The 24,215-nt window shown below is 48.6% G+C and overlaps 1 protein-coding gene across 1 annotated transcript in view; it reads left to right on the plus strand.

The window, feature by feature from the left end:
- The window catches only part of MYO15B (myosin XVB), a 42,624-nt gene that overhangs the window by 7,811 nt on the left and 10,598 nt on the right, over window positions 1–24,215 (plus strand). The window contains exons 10-46 of the mRNA XM_069032911.1: window positions 228–341; window positions 1,900–2,061; window positions 2,497–2,610; window positions 3,015–3,073; window positions 3,161–3,284; window positions 3,665–3,760; window positions 4,336–4,467; window positions 4,641–4,766; window positions 5,255–5,332; window positions 5,667–5,815; window positions 5,908–5,953; window positions 6,327–6,451; window positions 6,556–6,673; window positions 7,140–7,315; window positions 7,476–7,594; window positions 8,109–8,122; window positions 8,646–8,702; window positions 9,217–9,294; window positions 10,789–10,846; window positions 12,348–12,478; window positions 12,582–12,677; window positions 14,256–14,491; window positions 14,572–14,750; window positions 15,446–15,518; window positions 15,944–16,150; window positions 16,238–16,317; window positions 16,509–16,606; window positions 16,790–16,860; window positions 18,229–18,350; window positions 18,526–18,620; window positions 19,177–19,395; window positions 19,882–19,978; window positions 20,317–20,499; window positions 20,791–20,980; window positions 21,101–21,188; window positions 21,715–21,922; window positions 23,357–23,472. Coding sequence (XP_068889012.1) covers window positions 228–341; window positions 1,900–2,061; window positions 2,497–2,610; window positions 3,015–3,073; window positions 3,161–3,284; window positions 3,665–3,760; window positions 4,336–4,467; window positions 4,641–4,766; window positions 5,255–5,332; window positions 5,667–5,815; window positions 5,908–5,953; window positions 6,327–6,451; window positions 6,556–6,673; window positions 7,140–7,315; window positions 7,476–7,594; window positions 8,109–8,122; window positions 8,646–8,702; window positions 9,217–9,294; window positions 10,789–10,846; window positions 12,348–12,478; window positions 12,582–12,677; window positions 14,256–14,491; window positions 14,572–14,750; window positions 15,446–15,518; window positions 15,944–16,150; window positions 16,238–16,317; window positions 16,509–16,606; window positions 16,790–16,860; window positions 18,229–18,350; window positions 18,526–18,620; window positions 19,177–19,395; window positions 19,882–19,978; window positions 20,317–20,499; window positions 20,791–20,980; window positions 21,101–21,188; window positions 21,715–21,922; window positions 23,357–23,472 — 4,434 coding nt within the window. The remainder of the gene's footprint in view (window positions 1–227; window positions 342–1,899; window positions 2,062–2,496; window positions 2,611–3,014; window positions 3,074–3,160; window positions 3,285–3,664; window positions 3,761–4,335; window positions 4,468–4,640; window positions 4,767–5,254; window positions 5,333–5,666; window positions 5,816–5,907; window positions 5,954–6,326; window positions 6,452–6,555; window positions 6,674–7,139; window positions 7,316–7,475; window positions 7,595–8,108; window positions 8,123–8,645; window positions 8,703–9,216; window positions 9,295–10,788; window positions 10,847–12,347; window positions 12,479–12,581; window positions 12,678–14,255; window positions 14,492–14,571; window positions 14,751–15,445; window positions 15,519–15,943; window positions 16,151–16,237; window positions 16,318–16,508; window positions 16,607–16,789; window positions 16,861–18,228; window positions 18,351–18,525; window positions 18,621–19,176; window positions 19,396–19,881; window positions 19,979–20,316; window positions 20,500–20,790; window positions 20,981–21,100; window positions 21,189–21,714; window positions 21,923–23,356; window positions 23,473–24,215) is intronic.

Below are 24,215 nucleotides of genomic sequence, written 5' to 3' on the forward strand. Positions count from 1 at the left end.
TTTTCTTAATGTCTGGAGTGTGGAAATGGTCAAATATTAGAGCTGTGTGACAAGGACTGCTCTCAGATGGAATGTTCTTAAGGTGTCAGTGGGAAACCCTGGAAACTTCAAATTTTGTGGTTCTGGCCTCATCCTGCTGACCCCAGCATCTGTGTCCTGCTCTGTGAGTGTGTTCTGCAGGGGTTTGGAGCTGGATATGGATCAACTCCATGAATGTGTCTCATCAGGCCCATGGTGAGAGGAACTACCACGTGTTTTACGAGCTGCTGGCAGGGCTGCCCGTGGAGCAGAAAGAGGAGATGTACTTGCAGGAGGCAGAATCCTACTTTTACCTGAACCAGGTGAGTGAGCTGAGGGTGCTCTGGAGCAGATGGCAGAGAGAAATGGTCAAGGCATCCTTCTTTTTGGGTTACAGAGGCACCAAATCACTTTGCTCCCCTGCAAAGGACTCTCAGGACTATGCTAAAGTCAGCTCTGTTCCTTCTCATACCTGGTCTAAGAATCAACGTCTTTGTCCCTTTTGTGATCATTTTCTCACCTTTCAGGCCCCTTCTACTCTGAAAGGACGGACTTTAACAAGTTGTGTAGGCTCACGGCTCCATCGTGTGGTGGAAGACCCCTTTTCTCACTGCCTTTCCTTTCGTCTGCAATTTGCTGTGGGATTGCCGGGAGGATTTCTTTCTACCTTCTGCAAAACACCTGCTTTATTGACTGAGTCAATGGGTGCAGATTTTAAACTGCTGAAATATACTGGTGATAGCAATTATTTAAATTGGAAATTTGTTTGTCAGAGTTACATCAAGTCACAATCTTGGAACTTTTTTTTTTTTTGGCGTGTGGGTTTTGTTTGGGTTTTCTTAAGATTGTTTTCCATAATCAAGGAGATCACAACAACAGCAAGAGATTTTTCCTATTTCAGCGCGAGCCAGCTTTCCCAGGTGGCAAATTCAAATTCTTCACAGCAGCTGCGGTCAGGAGGAATCCTCGGCAGTGATTGCTATCACCTCGCCTTCAGGCGAGGCATGGACAAGTACCATTAATGACTCAAGGATGGAGGGCAATTAAGAGCCCAGCCCTTAATGTGTGATTAGTGGTTCCTGGCTGGCAAAGCACTGTAAAGCAAAGTCTTCAGGGTGGTAATTAACAGTAATATCCCAGCCTGCTGCAGAGAAGGACAGGAAAAAAGATCAGATTGTGTACAAGAGGTAGCAAAGACTGACAAAATCTCTCTTGGATCTTGGCAAGAAGAAGCCCAAGGGCTGCCTGGACCTCATCCTTGTCTCACCAGAATCTGCTGGGAGAGCTGGGAACTGTGGTCAAAGAAAGCCCTTGAACACAAACAGGTTGTGCAGAACCCCTGACCCAGGATTTCTGTGACTTTTAGGGTCACAGGCAGTTGCTGGGAGTGTCCTCCTGTAGAGAAAAAAAGAAGCAGAGGAGTGATAAGCCCATGTTGTAGTGAAGCTCTGTGGCCGAGATGAGACACGCTGTAACCCCGGGTGGCTCTCTGGGTGCATGGAACCCCATCTGCCTTGACACATTGGGTGCTGGTCCCATTTGGGGGAGCAACTCTGCCATGATTTACTTCAGAGTGGACTCTGGCACCACTTCTCCTCTCAAGCTGCACCCCAGCAGTGGGCAGGGGGATCCTGGGGAGCTTGTACTGGAATTACAGCAGAAGCTTGGCATGTGTGGGTAAGAGAGACCCTAATCTCAAAACTCCGGAGAGAAAAGAGACTGGCCGCTCACAAGTGTTGAGTTTCCACTAGTGGTGTCTTTGGTCTCTTTACTTCAGATTCCTCCAGTCCTTAAAACATTGAACTACTTCTCAGAAGATTCCTGCTGGTGGCTTAACCCCTGCCTGGGGCTGATCACGATTATCTGTCCCTTTTCTCTCAGGGCAGAGCATGTGAAGTGATGGGGAAGGAGGACAGTCAGGATTTTCTGGTCTTGGTGCAAGCTCTGGAGGGAATCAGCCTCTCGGATGATCAGCTGAGCTCCACCTGGGCTGTCTTGGCTGCCATTCTGCAGCTGGGGAACATCTGCTTTACCTCCTATGAGGTACAGTAACCCAGAGAGCTTGGGAACGGGATATTTGTGCTGAATATTGCTGTTCTCCCATGTGGTGGGACCGAGGACATGATTCCTGACTGAACATGGCATCCTTTGAAGACCTTTCTGTCCTTTTAGTGTTGGGCTCTGGACTGGTCTAGGCAGGGACAGAAGATGGAGGCAACCAAAGGCCATTGGAGCTTGGTTGGCTTTTTAAGGAGCCAAAATGAACCTGGGGTTCTGCCCAGGCTGTGACCAGCTCTGTGCAGCTGAGGTGGTGTTGACAATATTAATACAAGAGGGACCTTGTATCCCTTCCACTGTTCCTATATAGTAATATAGTATATAATAGAGTATATAGTATATAATATAGTATATAGTAATATATATAGTAATATGCATAGATAGATAGTAATATATAACAAAGAACACTTTATTATTTAGAAAGAATCCTTTGAGCATGCAGCCATCGCCAGTGACACCGAGATTCAGATTGTGGCCAACTTGTTGTGTGTCTCAGCAGAATTCCTGCAGAGAGCTGTCACCCACCGTGTCACTGTGAGTGCCCTTCTGGTGATTTCTCATTCCTCCTGAAGCATGGGATGTCCTGCCCCGACGTCCTAACCTTAGAAGGCTCAAAATCTGGGAGGTAACAGCAGGAATAAAATGGTTGGGATGGGCTGAACCCCTCAAGGCAGCTCTGTAAAGATGGCAGGACTCATATCTAGGAGGGTTCTTTTCTGACATGAGTGGCTTCAGGTTTATCACTTTGGCCAGTTGACTCCCACTTCTGGCAGCAAAATTCTGGGTTTAGTTTTTCTTGTGATACCTGGGTAAATTCTCAGCCAAATAGGAACAAATATCCATTTATTAGCTGGGTTGACTTCCTTGTTGATAAAAAAAAAGAAAAAAGGTGTTTTTGTGAGATGATAACAGTAAATTTTGTCTCTTTATGTATCCAGGTTACATCTTATGATCGGATCTTCACCCCTCTGTCTGTAGAAGGAGCCATTGATGCCAGGTGACTTCTGCTGATGTCTGGGTGGGTGAGATACACCCAAGGGTGCTGTCTTTGCAGTAACTGGTTCTTCTCCCCTCTCCCACTCAGGGACTCCATTGCCAAAGCTCTGTACTACCTGCTCTTTGAGTGGCTGCTGCTGAGGATCAATGAGTGGTTGGCTCCCTGGGAATCAGACTGTGCTGTGGGCATTGTGGACATCCATGGGTTTGAGGTCATTTTTCATGTTCTTTTGCTGTGGCCTGGGCAGTGAGGGCATGTGCTCATCATGGCCTTGGAGTTTTTTACTTGGGACTCCTGTTAAAACCCGTGTGTCCCAATGAATGCTGACACCAATGCAATACCACATGGGGCTGTGCATCCAAGAGTAGATCTTTTCTTCTTTATGCTCCTTCATAGCTTGTCTCATCTCTTGCTGTTCAGCCTAGTCAGTAAGCCAGGCTGAGAGCTTGCAAATTAGCCAGAAGATGATTTGAACTGTTGGGATTCATCCACATTGACCAGAACCAGCAGCTCAGCTCAGCCTGTGCAGCATTTACAGGGAGCCACAGCTCCCTGGGCCTCAGAAGGGATGATTCCTTTTTGTCTTCTCAGGATCTGGGGGTGAACAGCTTGGAGCAGCTCTGCATCAACTTTGCCAATGAGCACCTGCAGTGGTTCTTCAGCCAGACTGTCATTGCCCAGGAAGAGGTGAGTGGAACTCAGTGGAATTCACACCACCTGAAGGCAGCACACGTGGAATGAGCTGAGGCATCCTCAGAGTATCCTTCAGCAGGGAACAGGAAGCTGGATGGTCCTCTTAAGCAATATCCATGGAATCCTAGTCCAAAGAGCTGCCTGTTTAGTATCTTTTACTAATTCTGCAGTAAATGAAGGGAAGGAGATTTTGTCAGTACCTTGCTCCCTTTTCCAGATAAGTGAGTTGGTCATAGTCAAAGAGCCCAGACCTCAGTGGGTACTTTTAAAGCCTGTTTGGCTTCTTTGTAGCATTTTCTGTACCACTCATGTCCTGGAGATGAAAGTGTATTTATCAGACTTGCAGCCTTTTACAGTTCACTTTATCACTCAGCTTAGCAGCCTTCCTCTCTCAAATCAGGAAAATCATTAGTGGCTTTAGAAGAAGTTTCATGAGACAAAACCAGACAATTCTAGGCAAGTTCCTAACAGCAGTGAAACACTAACTTCCTAATAAACAACTCAAACCCTCTATTAACTCCCTCCATTTTTCCTTGTTTGCATTGCTGGATTTGGCCTTTAACATGCAGGAGGAATACAGCCAGGAGCAGCTAGTTTGGATTCCTATTTCCAAGATGTACAGCGAGTCGTGCCTGGATTTCCTTACTGCAAAGCCCCACGGCATCCTGTGCATCCTGGATGACCAGACATCCCTGACTCAGGTGAGGAGCTCTCAGCCTCTCCTGGGATCCCTTTCATAGGATGGTTAAGGTGAGGCTGTTCTCCAGAATGATTGCACAAGTATTCCATGTTTTTACCTTTGGTTTAACAGCGGCCTTTCAGCCTACTGAGTGTGTTGCAGCATCAGGAAATGTGTTTGTCATCTCCTTTACAGGCCACAGACCACACTTTCCTCCAGAAGTGTCATTACCACCATGGAAACAGCCCTTGGTACACCAAGCCCAAGCTGCCTTTGCCAGAGTTCACTGTGCAGCACTATGCTGGCCCTGTCACCTACCAGGTGAGCTGGCAGGGGCTTGGAGCAGCTGGGGACAAGCTTTGGGTGTCCTGATGGACCAGCTCTGTGATCAAAGCTCTCCCCTTGTGACTGCACATCCCTCTAGAGCATCAGTTTATCAGAAGAGAGGAGTTTGTTATTAAGAGAGGCAACTAAGCTGCCTCTGGGCAGAAGCAAAATAGGAATTGCCCTCAGTGACACAACAACCTCAGAGCCCTGGAAATCCAGGAGAGCTCTTGCTGCCAGAAAAGAAAGTGAGAGGTCAAAGCCTGCTGGGCAATGTGGAGGGGAAAAGGAGCAATCCCTTCTAAAAGCAGAAGTCATTGTCCCCTCCACCCTGGTGGCAGCAGGAAGAACCAGCTTCATTCTCCAGGGCTTTTCTCTTGTTCCACCTCTCCAGCTGCCTGCCCCCAGTCCGAGTGTGTGTAACAGGGGTGTTTGCCTGTCTGAGTGGTCTGAATGGTGCCTCAAATCAGACTTTGCCTCTGCAGGTCCACAAGTTTCTCAATAAAAACCGTGACCAGCTGCGGCCAGAGGTGCTGGATATCTTCTCCCAGAGCCGCCTCAAGGTACTGCAGGGGGTCAGGAGGAACATCTCTATTGCAGACACCCAATGATCCACTCGTTATCTTTATGTGAGAAGCAGAAAGATCCTGATCAGGTGTCAGGAGAACCTGGAGAAGTCATGAGATTTATTTTACTGAGTTTACTTGGGAATTGAGCAAATTATCTCTGCCCACAATTGATGCATTTTATATATAAACCACACAGACTGCCCAAGGATGCAGCTGCATTCCTGACACTGCCAGGGGCAAGGGAAAATGGCCCTCTTAAGTTTCAAGTAGAAGAGATTCTTCTTTCCATGTAGTTCAGAGAGTTTTGGTAATTTCTTTGTTTTTGCAGGTGGTGTCTCATATTTTCCAGAGGGCTAAAGCTGCCTCTGGTCAGCAAAGGGAGCTGGGGGCCAGGGGCAAAGGGCTCAGGCCTCAGGCCTCCACACTGGTGTCCAAATTCCAGCAGTCTTTGCAGGACCTCACAGCCAAGCTGAGAGGGTGAGAGATGCTGTTGGCACCCAGAAGTGTGAAGTCTTCCAGGGTCAGCACAGAGAGGAGGGTGATCCAGGGTTCTTGCCTCTGTTTTCCAGGAGCCATGCCTTCTTCATCCGGTGCATCACCCCTAATCCCAGGAAGGTAGGGCAGCACCCTGAGGTCCTCATGGAGTCTCTCAGTTCCTTCATTCTTCTCCAACAGCTCTCCTTTCACAGCTGAGATTTTAACTTTCCTGTTTCATTGGACAGCTTGAGACTTTTCTTCCCCGTTCTGTGTCCACCCTTCCCTGTGGCTGTGTGAGTCAATCCTGTGCTGCAGGAGCAGAAGCCAGGGTCAGTTTGGCACCAAAGTATCCTTAGGCTTTGTGTTCCATGGCCCACAGCCCATGGCAAGATCCAATCCAAGGACAGGACAAGAGAAGGAGACCCTTTCTAAACTCCCTGCCTTCTGTCTCCTTTCTTTAATTTTTCTTTGTATCTCGTTTTTCATTTTTTCCTCTGCTGTATCTGTGCAGCTGTCGAATATCTTTGATGTGGAATATGTCAACTGCCAGCTGCGACATGCCGGGATACTGGAGGCCATCCACATTCAGAAGGAGGGATACCCGGTCCGCCTGCCATTCCAGAGCTTCCTGGCCAGGTACAGGGGTGTCCTGGCTTGGGATCCCCCAGCCTGGATGATTTGTTCTCTGAGGGCTCCACGTACAGCCCTGGTTTTTGTCACACCCCATCCTCCTGTCCCAGGTACGGGCTCCTGGCTGGGAGCAGGCCCAGCAGCTTGGAGCAGAGGGAAGGCTGTGCAGCAGTGCTGGCTCACGTGGTGGGGAACCCCTCGGATCTCTATCAGATTGGAGTGACAAAGGTGATGCCTACAGAGAATCCCATCTGGACTGCACAGCCCCACCCACACCCCCCAGGCTGGCAAAGCACGGAGAGGAGCTCAGTCTCTGCCCAAAGAGGGAGGGCCTTGCACACCTTCCCCTCTCATCTTTGCCTCTTGTCTCCAGTACAAAAGAGGCATTTTTAGCACTTCAGATTAACAGGAGACTCCAGCTCCAGGCTTTTGTAGCATGGCCAAGTCCTCCATATACCCAGCATTCCTGGGCTTCTGCTTTTGCTGCCTGCTAACCTTCATCACTCCCTAATTCCCTGTCCTCCCCAAATACCTCTGTCTCTGTCACCTGCACCTGTGCCTCCCGCCCTCCCCAGTTTCCTTAGCAAGAACCCTTAAGGGCTACGAAGGGATGAAGCAGCAGTTTTTATTATTGATCAGCTCTGGGAGAAGCTGCTGCTTCCCTCGTGGGTCAGCAGCTGCTGCCTTTGCCCAGGTGTTTCTGAAGGAGAAGGCCAGCCAGCTGCTGGAGAGGCGATGGACCCAGAGGCAGAGCTGGGCTGTTGTCACTCTGCAGAGGAAATTCCGACGTCTCCTTCACCGCCGGCGCCTCCGTGTCCTCCAGGAGAAGGTCACGGTCATCCAGGCTCACTTCCGAGGTTACCAGGCAAGGTCAGGAGCCAAAGGCCAGCCAAGGGATAGCCCTTTGGCCTTGCCAAGGGACAGCCAGGTGGGGATGTCCAGGCCCCTCCTCATGTTGGCTCCTGGCCTGCTCCATGTGTGTTTGTGGCTAATGCTTCCCTCGCTAGCCAATTCTTTTCTCATCCTCTAGGAAGCGTTACAGGAGGCTGAAGAAGACTTTGGTGCAATTTAAAACCATGATTTTAATCTCCAGACCTTTGATTCAAAGGAGGAAGCGCTGCCAGGTAATAAAAGCCCTCTCAGAACAAGGTGTACAGGAGGGACTATTTCTGCCCTAAGCACAGTGAGCTGGGGACTGGCTGAGGTCAGGGCAGGGATGGCTCTGGAAGGTTTGTTGGGAATGATCCAGAGAGGTGTCCTTCACCCTCTGACATAAATGTAGTCAAATGAAGGCAGCACAGAGGCTGGAGCCTTCTCTCTCTAAATTACATTCAGAATTGGCACAGGTATTGCAAACACAGCTGATTCATGGGTCTGGCTCTGTGAGCTTCTCCAGGCTGCCCTACATGAGACAAGAGCTGGTTCCATCTGTGATCTTCAGAGCTGCTGTTCTGCTCAAGCTGTAAGGAGTTGTTCCTTTTGCTCTTTTTGTTGCCCAGTTCAGTTTCTGATGGTGACTGGAATGCAAGATTTTTCAGTCCACAATGATCCTCCCCTGATCCCTTACAGCTGCCTCAGGCTGCTCAAGCCTTTGGCCTCTTGGAAATCAGCTGAGGTGAGAAGAGGATGGCAGGTTTTTGAGAAGATGGAAAATGGTGTACAGGATGGTTCTGCCAAGTGGGTATAATGTATTCTGCACAAAATATTAAAATAGAATTGGAAAGAGGAAATCAGACCACTCATCCCTAGAGTAGCAACAAACACCTCATAGCTGTCAGCTTCATGAGGGAAGGACCCAGCCCAGCTCATAGCAAGGCTGAGGGCATGGGGGGGCAGAGGGTTAAGGACAGTGGTGTTGATACAAACCTGCAGAGGTGCCTCCTCTCCTGCCACGCCCAGCACAGTGTGAGTTTCTGTTGTTTCTTGCCCCTCCCATTTGGACAGGATCCAGCTTTTCTTTCTCCCAGGTAACCACAACAGTGCAGCTCTTTTGAATCTATTTCTGTTCCTTCAGTGTATGTTTGCTGAGGTCTCTGTACATGCAGTAGCAGCAGCAAAGGTCTCAAAGTTCACCTGCTGCAAAGTTCCTCCTTTCCCCCCACCCCACGGCCCTGCCCTTTGGACTTTAGCTTGTCATTGTCTTTCCCAGCCCAGCCCTCATAACCTCCCATGTAACCACACTGCTCTGCATCACTGACAGGCAGGAGAGAGAGGCAGAGACAGAGACCCTCCTTCCCCATCCTGGAGCAGGAGTAAGGTGAGTGATGAGGCTGGGGAACCATAGAATGGATGGGAAAGGGCAGAGCTGTGAGGGAGTTTAGCTTTTGGTATCCCTCCCACCCTTCTAAAGGGTTTCCTCTCCATGGACAAGCTCATCTGTCTGTGTTCAGGCTGTTATCTTGTGTTTTGATGCTGGAGAGGTGAGGGAACGTTTCTGGCAGCTGCTGGGTGCTTCTTTTGTCCTGAGCCACATCAAATGCTCAGCAGGGGAAGGTGTGGCACGATGCTGGGCAGGTGCTGGAGGCTCTTGCTGTTGAATTGTGTTGTGCAGGGCAGGAGGTGTTTCAGCAAAGCTCATGTCTTTGCCTGGGCAGCCCCTTCTCAATACACTGTGTTGGGGTCCCAAGAAGGCTCTGTAGCTGTTCTGTCATTTTATCTTCTGGAGCAGGACACCAGCTCCTGGCCACCCACAGCATCTGTCCTCCTAATAGCTGGACATGACTTCATACACATCTTTTCCCACCCTCCATCCTCTTTTCATCTCCTAACAGCAGGAGTTAAGGGAAAGGAAACAAAGAAGGAGCTCTCTGGCCTGTGGTGACACAGAGAACAGTCCCAGACAAGGAATGGTGAGTTGTCAAACAGTCTGGGAGGGTCTGAGATCAAAAAAATCAGGTTCTCCAGGTGTTCTCCCTCCCTTGTGCCTCCTCAGCACAGGTTTGCTGGGGAACAGCAGAACACCTGGAGGGGGTGCACACATGTGTGGAACCTAGTACAGAATGCAGGTTAGCTTGGTATAAAGGATCTTCTAATACAGAAATATCTCATTAGTTCAGTGTTTGCCAAGCTCTGGGCACAGCCAGGTATCATAAATCAGTCCTGAGGCAGAGCACTGTGTTTGTTCACAGCACCAGACCTGGTCTTCAAAGGTGGAGGGGAGAATATTTTTGATGATCATGTTCCATTGTGAAGGGTGGGAATGAGACAGTTCTGCATAAATATATTAACAGAAGCTGATGTAGAGGAAGGGATGTATTAAAGGCTTCATAGCACATTTAACCTGTATCAACATTTCTAACTAATGCCATTATTTATGGACACACATTTGCTGCAGTGTCTGTACCAAGGGAATCTGAATCGATATTATCCACAATTCTGTATAGATGTGTCAGTAACAACAAGAATAATTAGCCCTGGATGCTCCTGTATCACCTGCTTCCTCAGGTGTGGTCCAGAACTGTGGGATTTCACAGTCCACTTCCTGAATACACCGTTGAAAAGCCAGGCTCAAAGTCAAGTATATTCTCGTAAGCAAAATCAAAAATGCTGTGAATCTGTCTTTAAGTTTTTTGTGGAGAGAGATGTCAGAAGAATGTGCTGTGACAAGAGGATTTACTATGCAGATCTTAAAAAAAGAAAACAAAGAAACAAAAAAAAAGCTCAGGCTTTGTGACTTTGGCTTGGTTTTATAGTGCCTTAATCTGAGTAGTTCTGTCTGAAACGCCCTGAGCTGACACTACATGCAGTGGTGCTGACACACTGTTGCATTGGCCCATTTGCTCCCTACCCTGCAGCAGTGCAAGGTGCAAACCAGTGAAAATCAAGTCTCATTAGCCAGATTCTCATCTGGATTACCCAGGTAGAGATCTGAGCTTTCTTAGGAACCTCCAACACACATCAAAGATCAGAATCAGGTCTCTTTGTATCCTGTAGCACTTTTGGATACTGAAAATCAAAAGAAAAATGTCAGGAAAGTGCAGGAGGAAACAGCCCTTACCCTTCAGGTGCAATCTCTACAGTGCAATATGCCAGACTTGTTAGGAATGAGAGATGAGTCAAAGCCAACTTTCCTGTCATTCCCCTTGTGGCAGTTGATTCTTTATTTAGGAATTGCTCCCCTTTCCCTCCTTTGCTGACCCATGTCACACAGCTGTGTTCATGTGATACCTCCCTGTTCGCAGCAGTTCTGAATGTTGTGGAGGCAGAAGTTACCAGTTTGGCTCAGATGCTCCATCCCTGTCCTGGCAGCTTTTCCAAGGCAGTTTCACTCAGTGTCAGCTCAGGGTTTTTATGTGGTTCCTCTGCTGGCAGCCAGTGACTTGCTTACTTGTTTCTCTCTCCAGGATGTGGGGCTGCTGGAGATCCCTGCAGAGCTCGCAGCCCTCCTGCACTCTGTTGAAGGTGAGAAATCCTCCTCCTTCCCTCCCTTTCCTGCACTGTTTCATTGTGTATCTCCTTGTTTATATCAATGTATGTGTTTGTTCTCCCTGCTGCCTGACACTGGGTTGGATTTATTTCATTATCATTGCAGTGTAAATATGATAAAGGCAAACGGTACCGTGAGTGTTGTTTCCTCCCCTGACAGGGCAGGGAGCAAACCACCAGCTTGAAAATCAGTATCTTTGTTAATTCTTCAGCTCTTCTTTTGAACTGGGCTGGTAGAACTGATGGCAGGGATGGTGCAAAACTCTTTGGTCAAAGTTATGTTGTAGCAAACTGCTTAATGAACCCAGGTCTCTGGCAGAGAGGAGTATCTGGGGTGGAAGAACTTAAACCCATCTTTTACCTACTCTAAAATCTTTAAGGAAATTGAAGGGGAAGAAAATGACAGTTTGGCCAATTTCAAAGAAATATTTTTAGGTTTTGTTAAAAATTACTTCCTCAAAAAGAATTTTAAAATAGAAGGAAGGAGAAACAGGGTAACAACTTGACTGTGGAACAATGTAATAACTTGAGATATAACAGTTTATCAGTCCAAGGATATAACAACATAATAACTTAAGGATGTAACAATATAACAAGTTGAATACGTGTTAATTTATCAATTTAGGGATGCACCAATTAGTTTTCAAATCACCAAAATACCACTAACTGCAATAATTTCATGAGCTGTTGATCTGACCTTGAGCATTAAGTTATTTGCAGTTGTGTTTCCTCTGTAGCTCCCTGTACAATGTGAATATTTAAGCTGCAAATAGGTTGAAGCAGGATTTGCCTCTCTCTGTCTGCATGGTGTCAAACACAAAGCCAGCTGTGCCTGTGGCCTTCTGTGGGGGACAGTAAGGGACACAATCAGGCAGAAGAGTCTTGTGAATTGGAGCAGACTGTGCTGGATTCCCAAATACCTCACATTTCATGGCAGAGCCCTCCAGGGACTATCAGCCGGTCTAGTGAGCAATGTAAGCCAGAGGAGCTCAGGGAACAGTGAAACTGCTGGCAGTGAAAGCTGATGGGATGTAAACAGGGAGGATGGGAGAGCATCAGGGGACACGTTTCGAGATAGAGGAATGCACAGGAGCTGTGCTGCATTGAGAAATCCCTTCTCAGTGATGTTTGCTCCTCTCTCACCCATAATAAATCCCTCATTACAAAGCCCTCTCGTTTCCTTGTTGACTGAGCAGTTGTCAGCAGTATCTCTGCATGGGCTCAGCATTTCCTGCCATGTAAATGCTGCAGAGCAGACTTGAATCTCCAGGTGTTCCCTGGGGAGAAGAGTCTGAAAGATCAGAGCTGTAAAATCTCTCTGGAGAAAGTCCTTGTGGTCTCAGGGAGGTGAAGCTGTGCCTGCTGGAGGGCCTGAGGCAGCAGGGCTGGGCTGGGTGCAGGGTGAGGTGCAGGTCAGCCAGGAGTTGCTGTGTGAATTGTTTGTGTCCTGCCACCACCAGACCTCCTTCCCTTGCAGGTCGATACCGAGCACAGGCCAACCAGATAACTGAGACACAACCCCCAGAAGTCAAGGTCAAGGATGACCTTTCTCTCCCACCCACCATCAACAACTATCCCTTCTCCTCCTTCGTCAAATCACACTTCCAGGTGGGAACACTTCTTATTCCTCTTCATGGCTTCCCCTGTGGGCAGACACACAAGTCCTAGTAATACCAGGAGCCAATCTCTCTGTCCTTTCATTTCTTTGCAGAACCCAGATTTCCCTGCCCCTGGTCAGCCTCTGCAGCACCCCTTAACCCACCTGGATGCTGAACACCAGGAGAGTGCACTTGAGATCAACAAACTGGTAAGAGATGTCATTCTTGACCTTGCTGAAGGACAGGTGGGCACAGACAATGTTTTGATGCCTTTATACAACAAGTTGCTGCTGGTGGATACCGTTCTTACATTACATGGAGGGCTGGAAAAGCAGAATAAATTGCTCTTTTTAGGCCCTGGAGCAGCCTGGCAGAGATCACACACAGCCCCTTAGAGTTGCTGTGTTCTTGGGGAGGCACAGAACAGCCACAGACTCCTGGGATCAAAGTGAATTACCTGGTGGTGGAGCCTCAGAATTTGGCAGGATGTATAGGAATAGGACTGCTAAACTTTAATATCCCAATATTCCAGACTCAGAAGCAATGATAAGGGAAGTCTGTCTTCTCAAACACTCATCAGTCACTCAAAAGTTTCATTTAACCCAGATCTTTTCCGTGATGTGGTTTATAGCAAACATCTCGATTGCACCTCGGGCTCACAGATGTGTCATTACCCAACAGGGGACAGTGAGCTGTTGTGTAAAGGCTGGGAAAGGGCAGGGACTTTGTCATCAGGAAAACTGCACCTGGAACCACACCCTCACTCTGTAGTGTTTGCCTGAAGGGGATGGTGCTGCTTCGTCTCTGTGGATGTGAAGCAGACATTTCTTTATATTTCTTCTTTTAAATGGTAACACAGAAATGTTTGAAAATAGAATGAAATTCCAGATACTTTCTAAGTAAACGTGGTAATCTTTTTTGGGAATTACATAGAATTAAAATAAGCCCATTAAGAAAGTTAATACCTAAAAACAGTCTCTTGTTTTGTCCTTGTGATCCCAATTATAGAATAGCATAAGCTTCAATAAAATCTTGTGAATAGGATAGTGTTTAAGCAGAATACTATTATTTTTCTAAAGATCAAAGGCAGTTTTTCTCTGTTGCTAACGAAGTAGGGATTTACTACAAAAAATTCCATGAGAACTAAACAATCACCGTCCCCTGTTTTTCTCAGTGAATCTCTGACATGCTTGGTACCATTAACTGTTTTTAGAAGTGTTGTTATTCTTAAATGTTCTTTCCAAAGCTGTCCATTTTAGAAAAATTTTAATTCGTGACGTACTGAAGTGTAGAGGATGAAAGGAATCATTCTGTACCTAAGGGTGAGAAATACAAACTAAAAAAGCATTGAAGATGTCCATATGCAAAGCAAAGAAACGGAACCATTTCTTCAGTGAGTGTGTTGAGACACCACATCCCATAGTCCTTGGTATAATATTAACTCTTAAACACTCAGTGGACTCAGCAGCAAGTATCCCGTGGTAATTTACTCGTGTGTCTGAGCCCTGCCCAAGGGGAAATATTTTACTCTAGACCAAATTCTGAGTCATACCTCAGAAGACACTGAAATCACCCTGACTTTCAGTCAGGATCCAATCGCTACAAACGTTACCTCCCAAATTCCCCAGCACTTTGGTGGTGCACAAAAACTTGAGGACAGACCCCAGTCTGAGTGTTGGCTACTCAGGCTCACAAACATCCTGGTGTCTACAACTTCTTACACCACAGTTTGGGACAGAGGGGTTACAGCTCCAGTTCTCTCTTTTTTTCCCCCTGGATGCTCCCAGATTTTGCGGTTCATTGGTGACAAGAGTCTCCGTGGCTGGCAGGAGGTGCTGCTGGGCAACTACATTGCTGGGAGAGGTCTGAGTGACGCTGCCCTGCGCAATGAAATCTTCAGCCAGGTGGTTGCCCAGACCTGGAGGAACCCAGACATGGAGCAGAGCCAGCGAGGCTGGGTCCTGATGGCGACTTTGCTGAGCTGCTTTGGCCCCTCACCAGCACTGGAGAAGCCACTGCTGAAGTAAGAGGAGAAAAGAGCAAGGCAGGTTTACACAGGGATAAGAAGGATGAGTGGTGCTAAATGCAGCTGCCTTTTCCTAGGTTTGTGTCAGACTATGGCACGGAGGGCTACAACGCCGTTTGCCAGCGCAAGATCCTGACAGCAGCTCAGTGCACAGAGCCAGAGCCTGCACCCTCTCGGGCTTACCCTCCCACCCAGCTGGAGTGGACAGCAAACCAGAGGAGAGGGAAGATGGTGCTGGATGTTCATACCTTTAATGGTAACTCAATCTTCTGCCTTCCTGCTGTCTTTTAGTCTCTAAGGACTTTTTCAGGACAGAAATCAGCATTTGGGTAATAATTCCCTCAACTAAGTGAAGAGGATCAGAATGCTGTTTGCTGGTACAACCATGGGGGAAACAAGCATCTGAATCTAGACCCAAAACTTGCAAAGTCTGGGCCTGGTGGGACCTGCTTCTCAGGCTGAGGGATGAGATTGTCCTGGGTTTGGGCCCTTCTCAACAGAGGGTTGATCTGCTTGTGCATCTCTGCAGGGCTGGTTTTCCTGCTCTCCATTACAGCTCAACCCATGCAGCAGTAATTTGTTACAGGGACTTTCTGCCCTTCTCCTTTCTCAAATACTACCCAAATCTACCTCTTGAGCATCCACAGCTCTGTGAATTGAGCACAGAACATCCCTGCTCTGGCTCCTCGTGAGTGGCATGGTCTCCAAGCAAACCAGGACACTGCAAAGGTTTTCACCTGTCAGGCTGGAAATGCCAACCTGTGCCAACAAACAGATATTTGGGATGTGAATGTGTCCATGTGGAGCCTTCCATGAGCTTTCAGCCCTCCTGTGGCCCTGCTCAGGAGTGTGTGAGACTTTCCAGCTGGGCTCTGTCTCTGTCCCATGGAATGTGGGTCCTTTGGGTCCTGCTGGGGAGGCTGTGGGTACTGACTTTGCTCTCTGTGCTAGAGGAGAAGTTCTCAGCTGAGGTGGAGTCCTGGATGACTGGGGAGCAGTATGCAGCCTCGATCCTGAGTGCAAGGTACTGCCAGAGGATGGGAGAAGGTCTTGGGGTGTGAGAGAGGCTGTCACAGCTCTGAGGTTCAGACTGGTTGGGCCTGCAGGCTGCAATTTATAGGGTCACATGTAGAATACTCACTTCTTGCCCACTGCAGCCTGTGCTCCCTTCTTCACCCTTAACATAACCCTCAACCATAAACAGTGCCCTCTTTAGGGACAGAGGAACCACTGGTGTGATCTGTGAGAGCAGCTTCAGAGGAAAAAAAATTTAAAATGACAAATCTTGAGTGATTCTGGTTTTTTTTCCTAACCCTGGGCACATAATAGTTGATTCACACCCTAAATCTAAAGAACTTAAGCCAGGATAGACAATGTGAGAAGAAGCTGAGTGTGATGTTTTCCTTCCTCTCCTTTTCCCTGCTTACCTGGACACCTTTCTTCTCTCAGGGGCTGTGACAAGAAGACTCGAGGGTGGTCTATCTCCATGTTCACTGGCAACACATGGCAGGACCTGCTGGGCTGTGACTTTGTGCTGGACCTCATTGGAGAGATGGAGGAGACCAGCAACTTCAGCAGCTCCTCCCAGGCCCCCATTGAGTACCCCATCACTTCAGAAAGGGACAGGAGCATCCTCCACTCCTCTAACCTGGACACGTGAGCCACCTGTTCCTCCTGCCCCACCACTTTGTGGCCCTTCATCTTTCAGCACTCTGGCCCTCATCTCATTTTCCTCTTCATCAGGATCCCTCCTGCTCCAGGTATCCAGGCCCCTGCCTTCCCCCCACCCAGCCTGCCTCCAGAACTCATTGGTCTCCATCCAGGTGAGCTTTAGCCCAGGACTGTGGGAGACACTGGGAAGGGCCAGATGGGCCCCAGCCAGGGAATCAGGGCAGAGAGGGAGTCAGGTGGTGATTCTTGTTGTAGAGTTCCACTCTGAAACAGGACTAACAGGGACTGGAGGCAGGGGAATGTTTCTTACCTGCCTTGTCACCAGACTTGTCTCTGCTCCCAGATCCAAGGTTTAGAGATGACCTGAGGACCCCTGTAGGCTTGGATCACTACGTGGATGATCTCTTCAGCCCTGTGCTGCATCAGGGCTCCAGAGTACCTGTAAGTCCCCTCATGTTCCCTCCTGCCTTCTCTCTGCAGCTCTCCTGTCTCTGTGAGTCCTTCAGCTTTTTTCCTACCTGTTCTCTGCCCCTGCTCAGCTCAGATGTGCCTTTGAATGTCGTCCCCTCTGGGAATTCTGTCCCTCTGAGCTCAGATAACTGTTTTGGATTTATTTTGATGCAGGATATGGAGAACAGGGAGAGTCTCACCAGCCGCATGAAAGGAGGTGGGAAGATTGGACCCACACAGAGAGGAATCCTTCCTTCTACAGGTCTGTGAGGGCATGGGGACAGCTGGGAACATCTGGGACCACATGAGCTTCAATGAGCACAAGTCAGGGAGCCCTTTAAATGCTAATTATTGTGTGGGCTCAGCTGGTTCATGAACAGCACTGGGCTTTAGCAGCAGGGGCAGGCTGCACTCTTCACTCCCTGGTGAGACAGATGCTTTGGGGAAGGTGTTAGATAAGGGAATGACTTTGTTGGGCTTTTAATTTCTCTTGAGCTGGTCTTGGGGTCAAGGCAGAAGGTAGCTTGTTTCTGACCCAGGCCACCTCTTTCCTAGACAAACACTTGCAAGTCATGTATTCACCTTCTCTTCACCCCAGGCTTTCACAGAGCAGTTGGTGCCTTTATCAGGAGTGGTTTTAATCTCTCTTATTACTTCCTTACAGAACTTCCCATCATCTGTAGCTATTCCTTGGGTTAGTAAGTCTGAACCCTGAAGAGGTTCTGATTTGTGTGTTTGGTTTCTTTACTTTTCCTCACTTCTGTGGAGCTAAGACTCTGGCATTTGCAGCAGGGTGGAGTCAAACACCAACTTATTAATGGCACTGACAAATCTGCATGGATAGGAACACACCCAGCGGTCTCAGACAGGTGGGGAATGTCCAGTTCAGTCATTCCTGAGACTGGAACTACTTCTGGCTGTTGGAGAGGCTCTGGAACATGACAAGCCCTATCACAGATCACTGTCTGATGTCAGTTTGTCACTTATGTGGCTTCTTAGATGAGTGAGGGATATGATGATCTTCCTATGGCATCCCAGGGCCATTCTCACTGGTGGTGACATCATGGTTCAGTAGATTTGTGCTGTGTGCTGACTCCTTCCAGCTGAGTCTGACCCCCACACCCCTTGCTCTGCTGACTTTGCACTCAGTGGGGTTTGTTTGTGACCCCATGTGAGACTTGACTGCTGAGAACAGAGGAATTCCTTTCTCCCCACAGCTCCTCCACATGACACACAATGCTATCCAGGCCAGGGCTCGTTGTTCATCCAGCCTTGCCACCCACTGCAAAGAGACCAATACAGATGTGACAGTCCCAGCCCCAGAGATCTTTGCCCAGCCCTGAAGAGAAGCCCTCCTGTGTAATCAGACACAGGCAGGAATTATTTATAATCTTAGTCATGAAGAATGGTGGTGTCCTAAGCCATGTTGCAGAAACAGAGTCTGGATACTGCTATTTAAATTCTGGCAGGCCACACGTTTTTCTTTGGCTTCCTTTTTCCACTTGAGTTTTGCTGTGTCCTGCTGTGGTTGATGCATGTGGAGAGCACCAGAAGTGAGAATATCTCAGGTTATTCTCATTTGGAATTCTCCAAAAGCACTGTGCACTTGGTCTTTTGCCTCTAGGCTTCCCTGGAATGACTCAAGCACCAGTTTACCAGCCCATGCCCTCCATGGTGGGGATGCCAGCAGCCATGCCCGTGATGCCAGGGGCTGGTGGGGTTGCACCCATGCCAGGTAAGAGCAGTGTTTCTGTAACTCTAGAGGGAAGGAGATGGGAGGGGGGTGTCAGTGGAGCCTGTGCATTTCAGTGTCAGGTGAGGAGCTCAGTGAACACTCCAGGCTGATGCTGAGGCTCTGTGGGGAATGTTCACCTGCAGGATTTTGAAGATGATTGTGTTGTCTTCCACAGCCATGGTGATACCCCAGCCCGTGGTTCCAGCTGTAGATCCCAGCCAGTTGGCAGCACAGCAGCAAGCCTTTATCAACCAGCAAGCCATGCTCATGGTGAGTGGAAGGGCCCCAGGAACTGGGGAAGAACCATGCACTGGTGTTTGTGCCTTGGAGGGGAGCCCAGCTCTCCTCCTCTTTGGGCCTGCTCCGTGTCACTCTCTGCTCACATGCTGGGGTGAACTCTATAAAGTGGGGATTATTCCCTGCAAAACTGGGACCCCTTTTTTTGCCCCTTTGTGTCCCTGGGGACATTGAGGCACCATTGGTGAGTGAGGAGCCGGGACAGGAGCAGGCTCTGAGAAGATTCAGCTGCAGTTCTCCTGGGGTTTTAAGCTGGGATTTGCTACAGATGCATTCTGCTTTTTGTGCAAAGCCCTGTGAGTGCATGGCAGTCCCAGGCTGGCAGCTGAGCCTTTTGGGGGTGTTAGGAGCTCTGCATCCTTGGCCAGCTGGGAGAAGAGTCCCTGGGCATGCCTTGTCCACATACTGGGAAATTTGCAGTGCACCATGTGGGTGTTTTGTGATTAACAGTGAAAAAGCAGGACAGCCCGTGACTGGTGGCTGGGTTTGTGTAGCCTAGAGCTCATGGACCTTGCAATTCCTTCCCCAGGCCCAGCAGATGACCCTTCAAGCCATGAGCATTTCCCAGCAGCAGCAGCAGGAGCTGCAGAAACGGCAAAAGTCTCTTGAAAACTCAAGGCCAAGACTCTCAAGCCCAGCACAAGCCTCATCCCCAGCCACTCTCCCAAAACCCAAGCAGCCTTCCAGCAGCCAGGCTGCTGCAACACCACCGAGGTCTCCAGAGCCACCAGCTAAGGCAAAAGAGCCGGTATGAGCAACAAACAGCTGTGCTGGATTTGGCCTGAATTTCATGTTTGGTGTTAGCCCTGCATCCATCCCCGTGTGGTGGTGGTTTGGCAGAGAGGAGACCAGAGATTTGTGCTTACTGATGATACTGAGACCTTTTAAACTCTGCTTGCTGAGTCTTTAAGGATCAAAACTTGGTGGCATTTGCTCTGTGGGGGTTTGGCTGCAGGGGTGGCCAATTCATTTCCAGTTAAACTGAATTTTTCCACAGGGAAATGAATTACTCTGAGTTCTTTATCTTCCAGCAAGCTGTGTTGGGCCTCTAATATAATCCTTCTTTGTGCTTGGCTGAGGATTCCTTGTGTTAGAAACTGATCTGTTGGGACACTCCTGGATGGGGAGAGGTTCTCGATCAAAACTTTTAGAGACAAAATCACCCCTGAGCTGAAGGGCACTGCAGGGGTACTGCTGGCTGGTGCCAATTGAACAAGTTGTGCACTGTCTGCAGGATTATGACTACATGGAAGAGGAGTTCTCCAGCAGTGAGGATGATGACTATCCTCGGGAAACCTTCCAGCAGAAGAGAGAGTACTTCCAGAAGATGGGTGAGCGTCTGCCACTTAGGGAATTTCACTCATCATAACACCTTGCTCTGCAGTCTTCCTGGCATCCCAGGTGTTCTTGTCTCCCTGTCTGGAACCCAGCTAATCCCTGCAGGAGCTGCTGGTGTGCAGGAGTTTTGGGTTCTTGTTCAGCTAGCTACAATTCAGACTGTGAGCTGCTGAGGGGCCAATTTTCTAGAAATCTCTGGGCTTATGACTGCCACATTCTCCCTCACTCTAGGAAACAGGTTTTTGCTGACTGAGGCAAGAGTGGGAACTGTGCCATCAGTGCCAGATTTTCTGTGTGGGTTTGACTAGTTCAAATCCCTCTTTCTGTGCAGGAGAACAGCACATCCGAGTGAAGAAAGTCAGACCTAGCAAAACCTGGACTCCTCCAGCAAAACCCCAGCCAAAGGAGGAGGAGGAGGAGCAGGAGGAGAGGAAAAGAGAGGAGCAGGAGAAGAGGAAAAAAGAGGAGCAGGAGAAGAGGAAAGAAGTGAAGCCTGTCCCTAAACCAGAGCCAGGTAAGATGTGCAGTGCAGACCCAGGCTGGTTGACAAGGAAGAACTTTCCAGGAACATCAGGCCAGGGTTCAGGCAGAGGAGGAAAGGATCTGGCTCCTCTGGGAGTCTGCATCTTGACAGGAGAGGAAAAAGAAGAATGTCTGAGCTTTGGGAAATGGGATCCCAAATTGCTTTTTTGTGGAAGGCTTTGGCCAGCCAGCATCAGAGGGAAAGAAAGGGAATGTCAAATGAGATAAAGGGATTTCTCCTGTGCCTTTGCTGGTCTGTTGATTACAGTTGTCACCCCGACAGCTCCTGCTTCCCCTTTGCCACCTCCTGAGCCAAAGCCAAAAAAGGAGACGCCAAAAGTGAAGAGAGAACCGCCTGTAGTGAAGCCTTCAGACCCCAAGGCACGTCCTGCACCCAGCCATGAGATTGGGAACATCATCAAAATGTACCAGAGCAGACCAGCCCCCGAGCCCCAGCCCATCGAGCCCATCAGGTGAGAGTGTGGAGTCCACCCTGTGGGCAGGAGGGAGATGGGGGTTCTCCATCTCAGCTCTGCCACGTGGCTCCATCCTGCCCAAACCCCAGAATGCTGTTCCCTGTTCCCTTGCAGGAGAGTACCCAAGCCATTTATAAAGAAGAACGACCCCAAAAATGAGGCTCTGGCCAAGCTGGGAATGATGAACGTCTCCCCTCTCCCTTCGGTGAGTTCCTTGCTCTCTGGTCACTTTAAGAGCTCAGCAGAGAGAGCCTGTCCATCCCATTTCCAGCAGGCTGGGATCTCCCTGGTGCTGCAGTAGCAGCCAGGTGATTTCTGGTTGGGTTATGAGGTAGCTGGGAGCTCACACCATGCTGCTGCCCACCCTAGACTGGGTTCCAATCTGTAAAGTCATCTGAGGTCCTGAAGAAAAGGCTCTGGAGCAGCAAGTCCTATTGTGAGATGCTTAAGGCTGATCTGGAAGCAAGCAACTCATGTTCTCCACATTTGGCACCAAGGCTTTGGCTTGTTAACATCCTTTTTTCCCTTCTGAACTGGAATCTTTGATCTCAAATACTTGGTCCTCTGGGTTTGGTTGATCATGTCTTTGTAGATTTTGTGGTGATCTAAAGGCAGTGGCAGGCTGTTGCCACAGATCTTGCTCCGTGGGTGGGCTGCTGCCCTAGGATGACTTAGGGCAGAGCCCAGGAATGCAGAGAAAAGCTGGCTCAAATGGTTTTGCTGTCTTCCAGCCATCTCCTCTGCCACAAGAGAAGAAAACGCCTCCACCTGTCAAGCCCAAGCCAGGCTCAGCTTCCAGCTCTATCAAGGAAAAGCAGTTGCCTCTCCTGTCTATCTTTAGACCAGAGGGTACCCCACCAGCTTCCCCAGCCCCTCATGCTCCCCCTCTTCCCCCCCCAATGTCTGAGGACCAAGGGAGGCAGGAATCCACAGGGAAGGGTGAGTATTGATCTCACCCATGTGGGATTTGGTAGCAGGGTGGGGAGGGGATGGGGCTCAAATCAGCCCAGGAAAGTCATGGCACAGATCCTGTCATCAGTGGGCCAGAGGCTGAGTGAGCTGTGTGAGACCAGGGGAATTGTGCAATCAGATCTGTGGGTAGGCAGAGAGATGTCACAGTTCCAGTCTGGCCCAGCAACCAGCCTGGCACTTCCCAGCTCTAACTTCTCCCTTCTGATAAATGCTAAAAATAGAAAGGTCCTTTGGGCTACAGCTTTGTCAAGGTCCAGCTCACAGTACTGTTATTGTTTACCTGGGGCATAATTATCAAAGTGGCAATCAGTGGGTGGACTTTAGACCAGGGAGGAATGGGAAGCCAGGTCTTTCACCTTACAAACCTCTGGAGGGATCTTAGAGACAGGCAGAGGAATGAGGGAATGTTTCTCAGAGGGAGGGTGGGCCTGGGAGAGCTTGGACACACAAGGAGTGTTTGGATGCTTCCCACTTTAAAAAAGTAGAGCTAATGCTTATGAGCAGTAGCTTGGAAGTGTTATTCAGTCTTAGTTTTGCCTGAATTTCAGTGGGAGCCTGAATTCAGTTTATACATTGGATACCTGTACCAATGTATTTCAAGCTCTTCAAAATTCTCACCAGCATCACATTTCACAACCTGCAAGGAACAGTCAGCCAAACACATTACTGAAGGATTCCTTCCTGCAGCAGCTTCCCTGGTATAAAAGAAATTCCCTGTTAGTTCCTCCTTTCTTAAGAAATGGTTCTTTAGGAAGTCCTGTGAAAGTCAAAGTAACTGGATTAGCCTGAAAAACTCCTTCATGCTTTGGAACAGGGATATAGAAAGAGCTGAAGTATGGGAATTACTACTTTACTTGTCTATGAACTCTGAAGTTTTGAAAGTTTGAAGTGCTTAAATGAAGACATTCCTACCTCATAAAGTAACAACTTTGAACAGTTGTTCAAAGATTGAGCCTGTCTTTAACACACCTGCACAGTGACAATCCAGTGCTAGTTTTGGGTGCCCTGTACCACAACCTCACAGCCTCCAAACTCAGGGGAGAACTTTTATGTCCCTTTGAAACCTTTAGCAGCTGGTTTATAATGACACAAAGTGAAACCTGTGTCTTCAGCCTCAAGCACCAGAGGAGTATTTTCACGGGAGGCTGAGTGCTCCCCGTGCCTGGAGTGTTTCTGTTCTTAGTACTGAACTTTGTGGCTAATACAGGAAGTGTAAATGCTACCAGAAATGTTGGGAATGAGTGGTTTATGCTCCCATGAGCTGGTCACTGGCCTTCAGGAGAGTCCCCAACAGGAATATTCAATCAGGAACTGTCCCCTTTCTCCTGGTAGGTCTTCGATGGGTGGAAAGGACCTTGTAGCCCTCACAGCCCATCTTCACTGCTCTTTCTCCCCACACAGGCTCTGCTGTGACAGTGGCAGGTGATGATGGCATCAAGACCCAGCTGTACAAGCTCACCAGCAGTGTCAGCTTTTCCTATATCGACCCTGCCTGGAAAATTTTTCTGCACAAAGAGGTTCGGTTCCTTGGCTGAGGATTGGCTATGGTGGGGGGAGACTCATCCCATCTTTGGTTAAAATGGGGTTTTTTGGTCATAGGCACTTGTAGGAGCTTGGGTGGGTTGGACAGTCGGGACGGACGGAGACGAGAGATCTCTGAAGTCAGATCTTGGAACATGTGGTTTATTGCAAAGGGCCTGGGTACAGGGGCACTGCTTGGAGCTGCCAGCCACGGCTCAGAGCAGGCCCAAGGTGAGAGCAGAGTAAGGGAGAGAGAGAGAGAAAGAGAGAGAGAGAGAGAGAGAGTGTAAAAAGAGGGCAAGAGAGAGAATAAGAAAAAGAGACCAAAGTCCTCATTACAATACAATAATTCATCTTCTGTACTGAATATTCTAATTCTCACTAGCCAATCTAATACAAGGTACAAATCCTATAGCATTTACATACAGCCCATAGGAGTTATTACATTACCATAGAGTGTTAAATTTTAACTCCTAAAAACTACTCTTTGGACCCCTTCTGCTGAGCTAGTAGGGTCTGCTCTGACCCTTGGACCTGTCTGCAAGCAGAGGGTATTGTTCAATCAAGAGGGGATTACCTTCAGTCGGCCACACCATTGTTTTCCAGTTGTTCAGTAACTAAGGCTTGGTATCTCAAAGGTGGCCTTCATTTCGATGTCGCTTATAGTTTTCATATTCCCAAAATCTTTTGTCAGGCAATCATATTTATAAGGCTTTCCTGTTTCATCTTCCCCAACAGA

This window comes from Aphelocoma coerulescens, chromosome 18, assembly GCF_041296385.1.
Source record: "Aphelocoma coerulescens isolate FSJ_1873_10779 chromosome 18, UR_Acoe_1.0, whole genome shotgun sequence".
Taxonomy (NCBI): domain Eukaryota; kingdom Metazoa; phylum Chordata; class Aves; order Passeriformes; family Corvidae; genus Aphelocoma; species Aphelocoma coerulescens.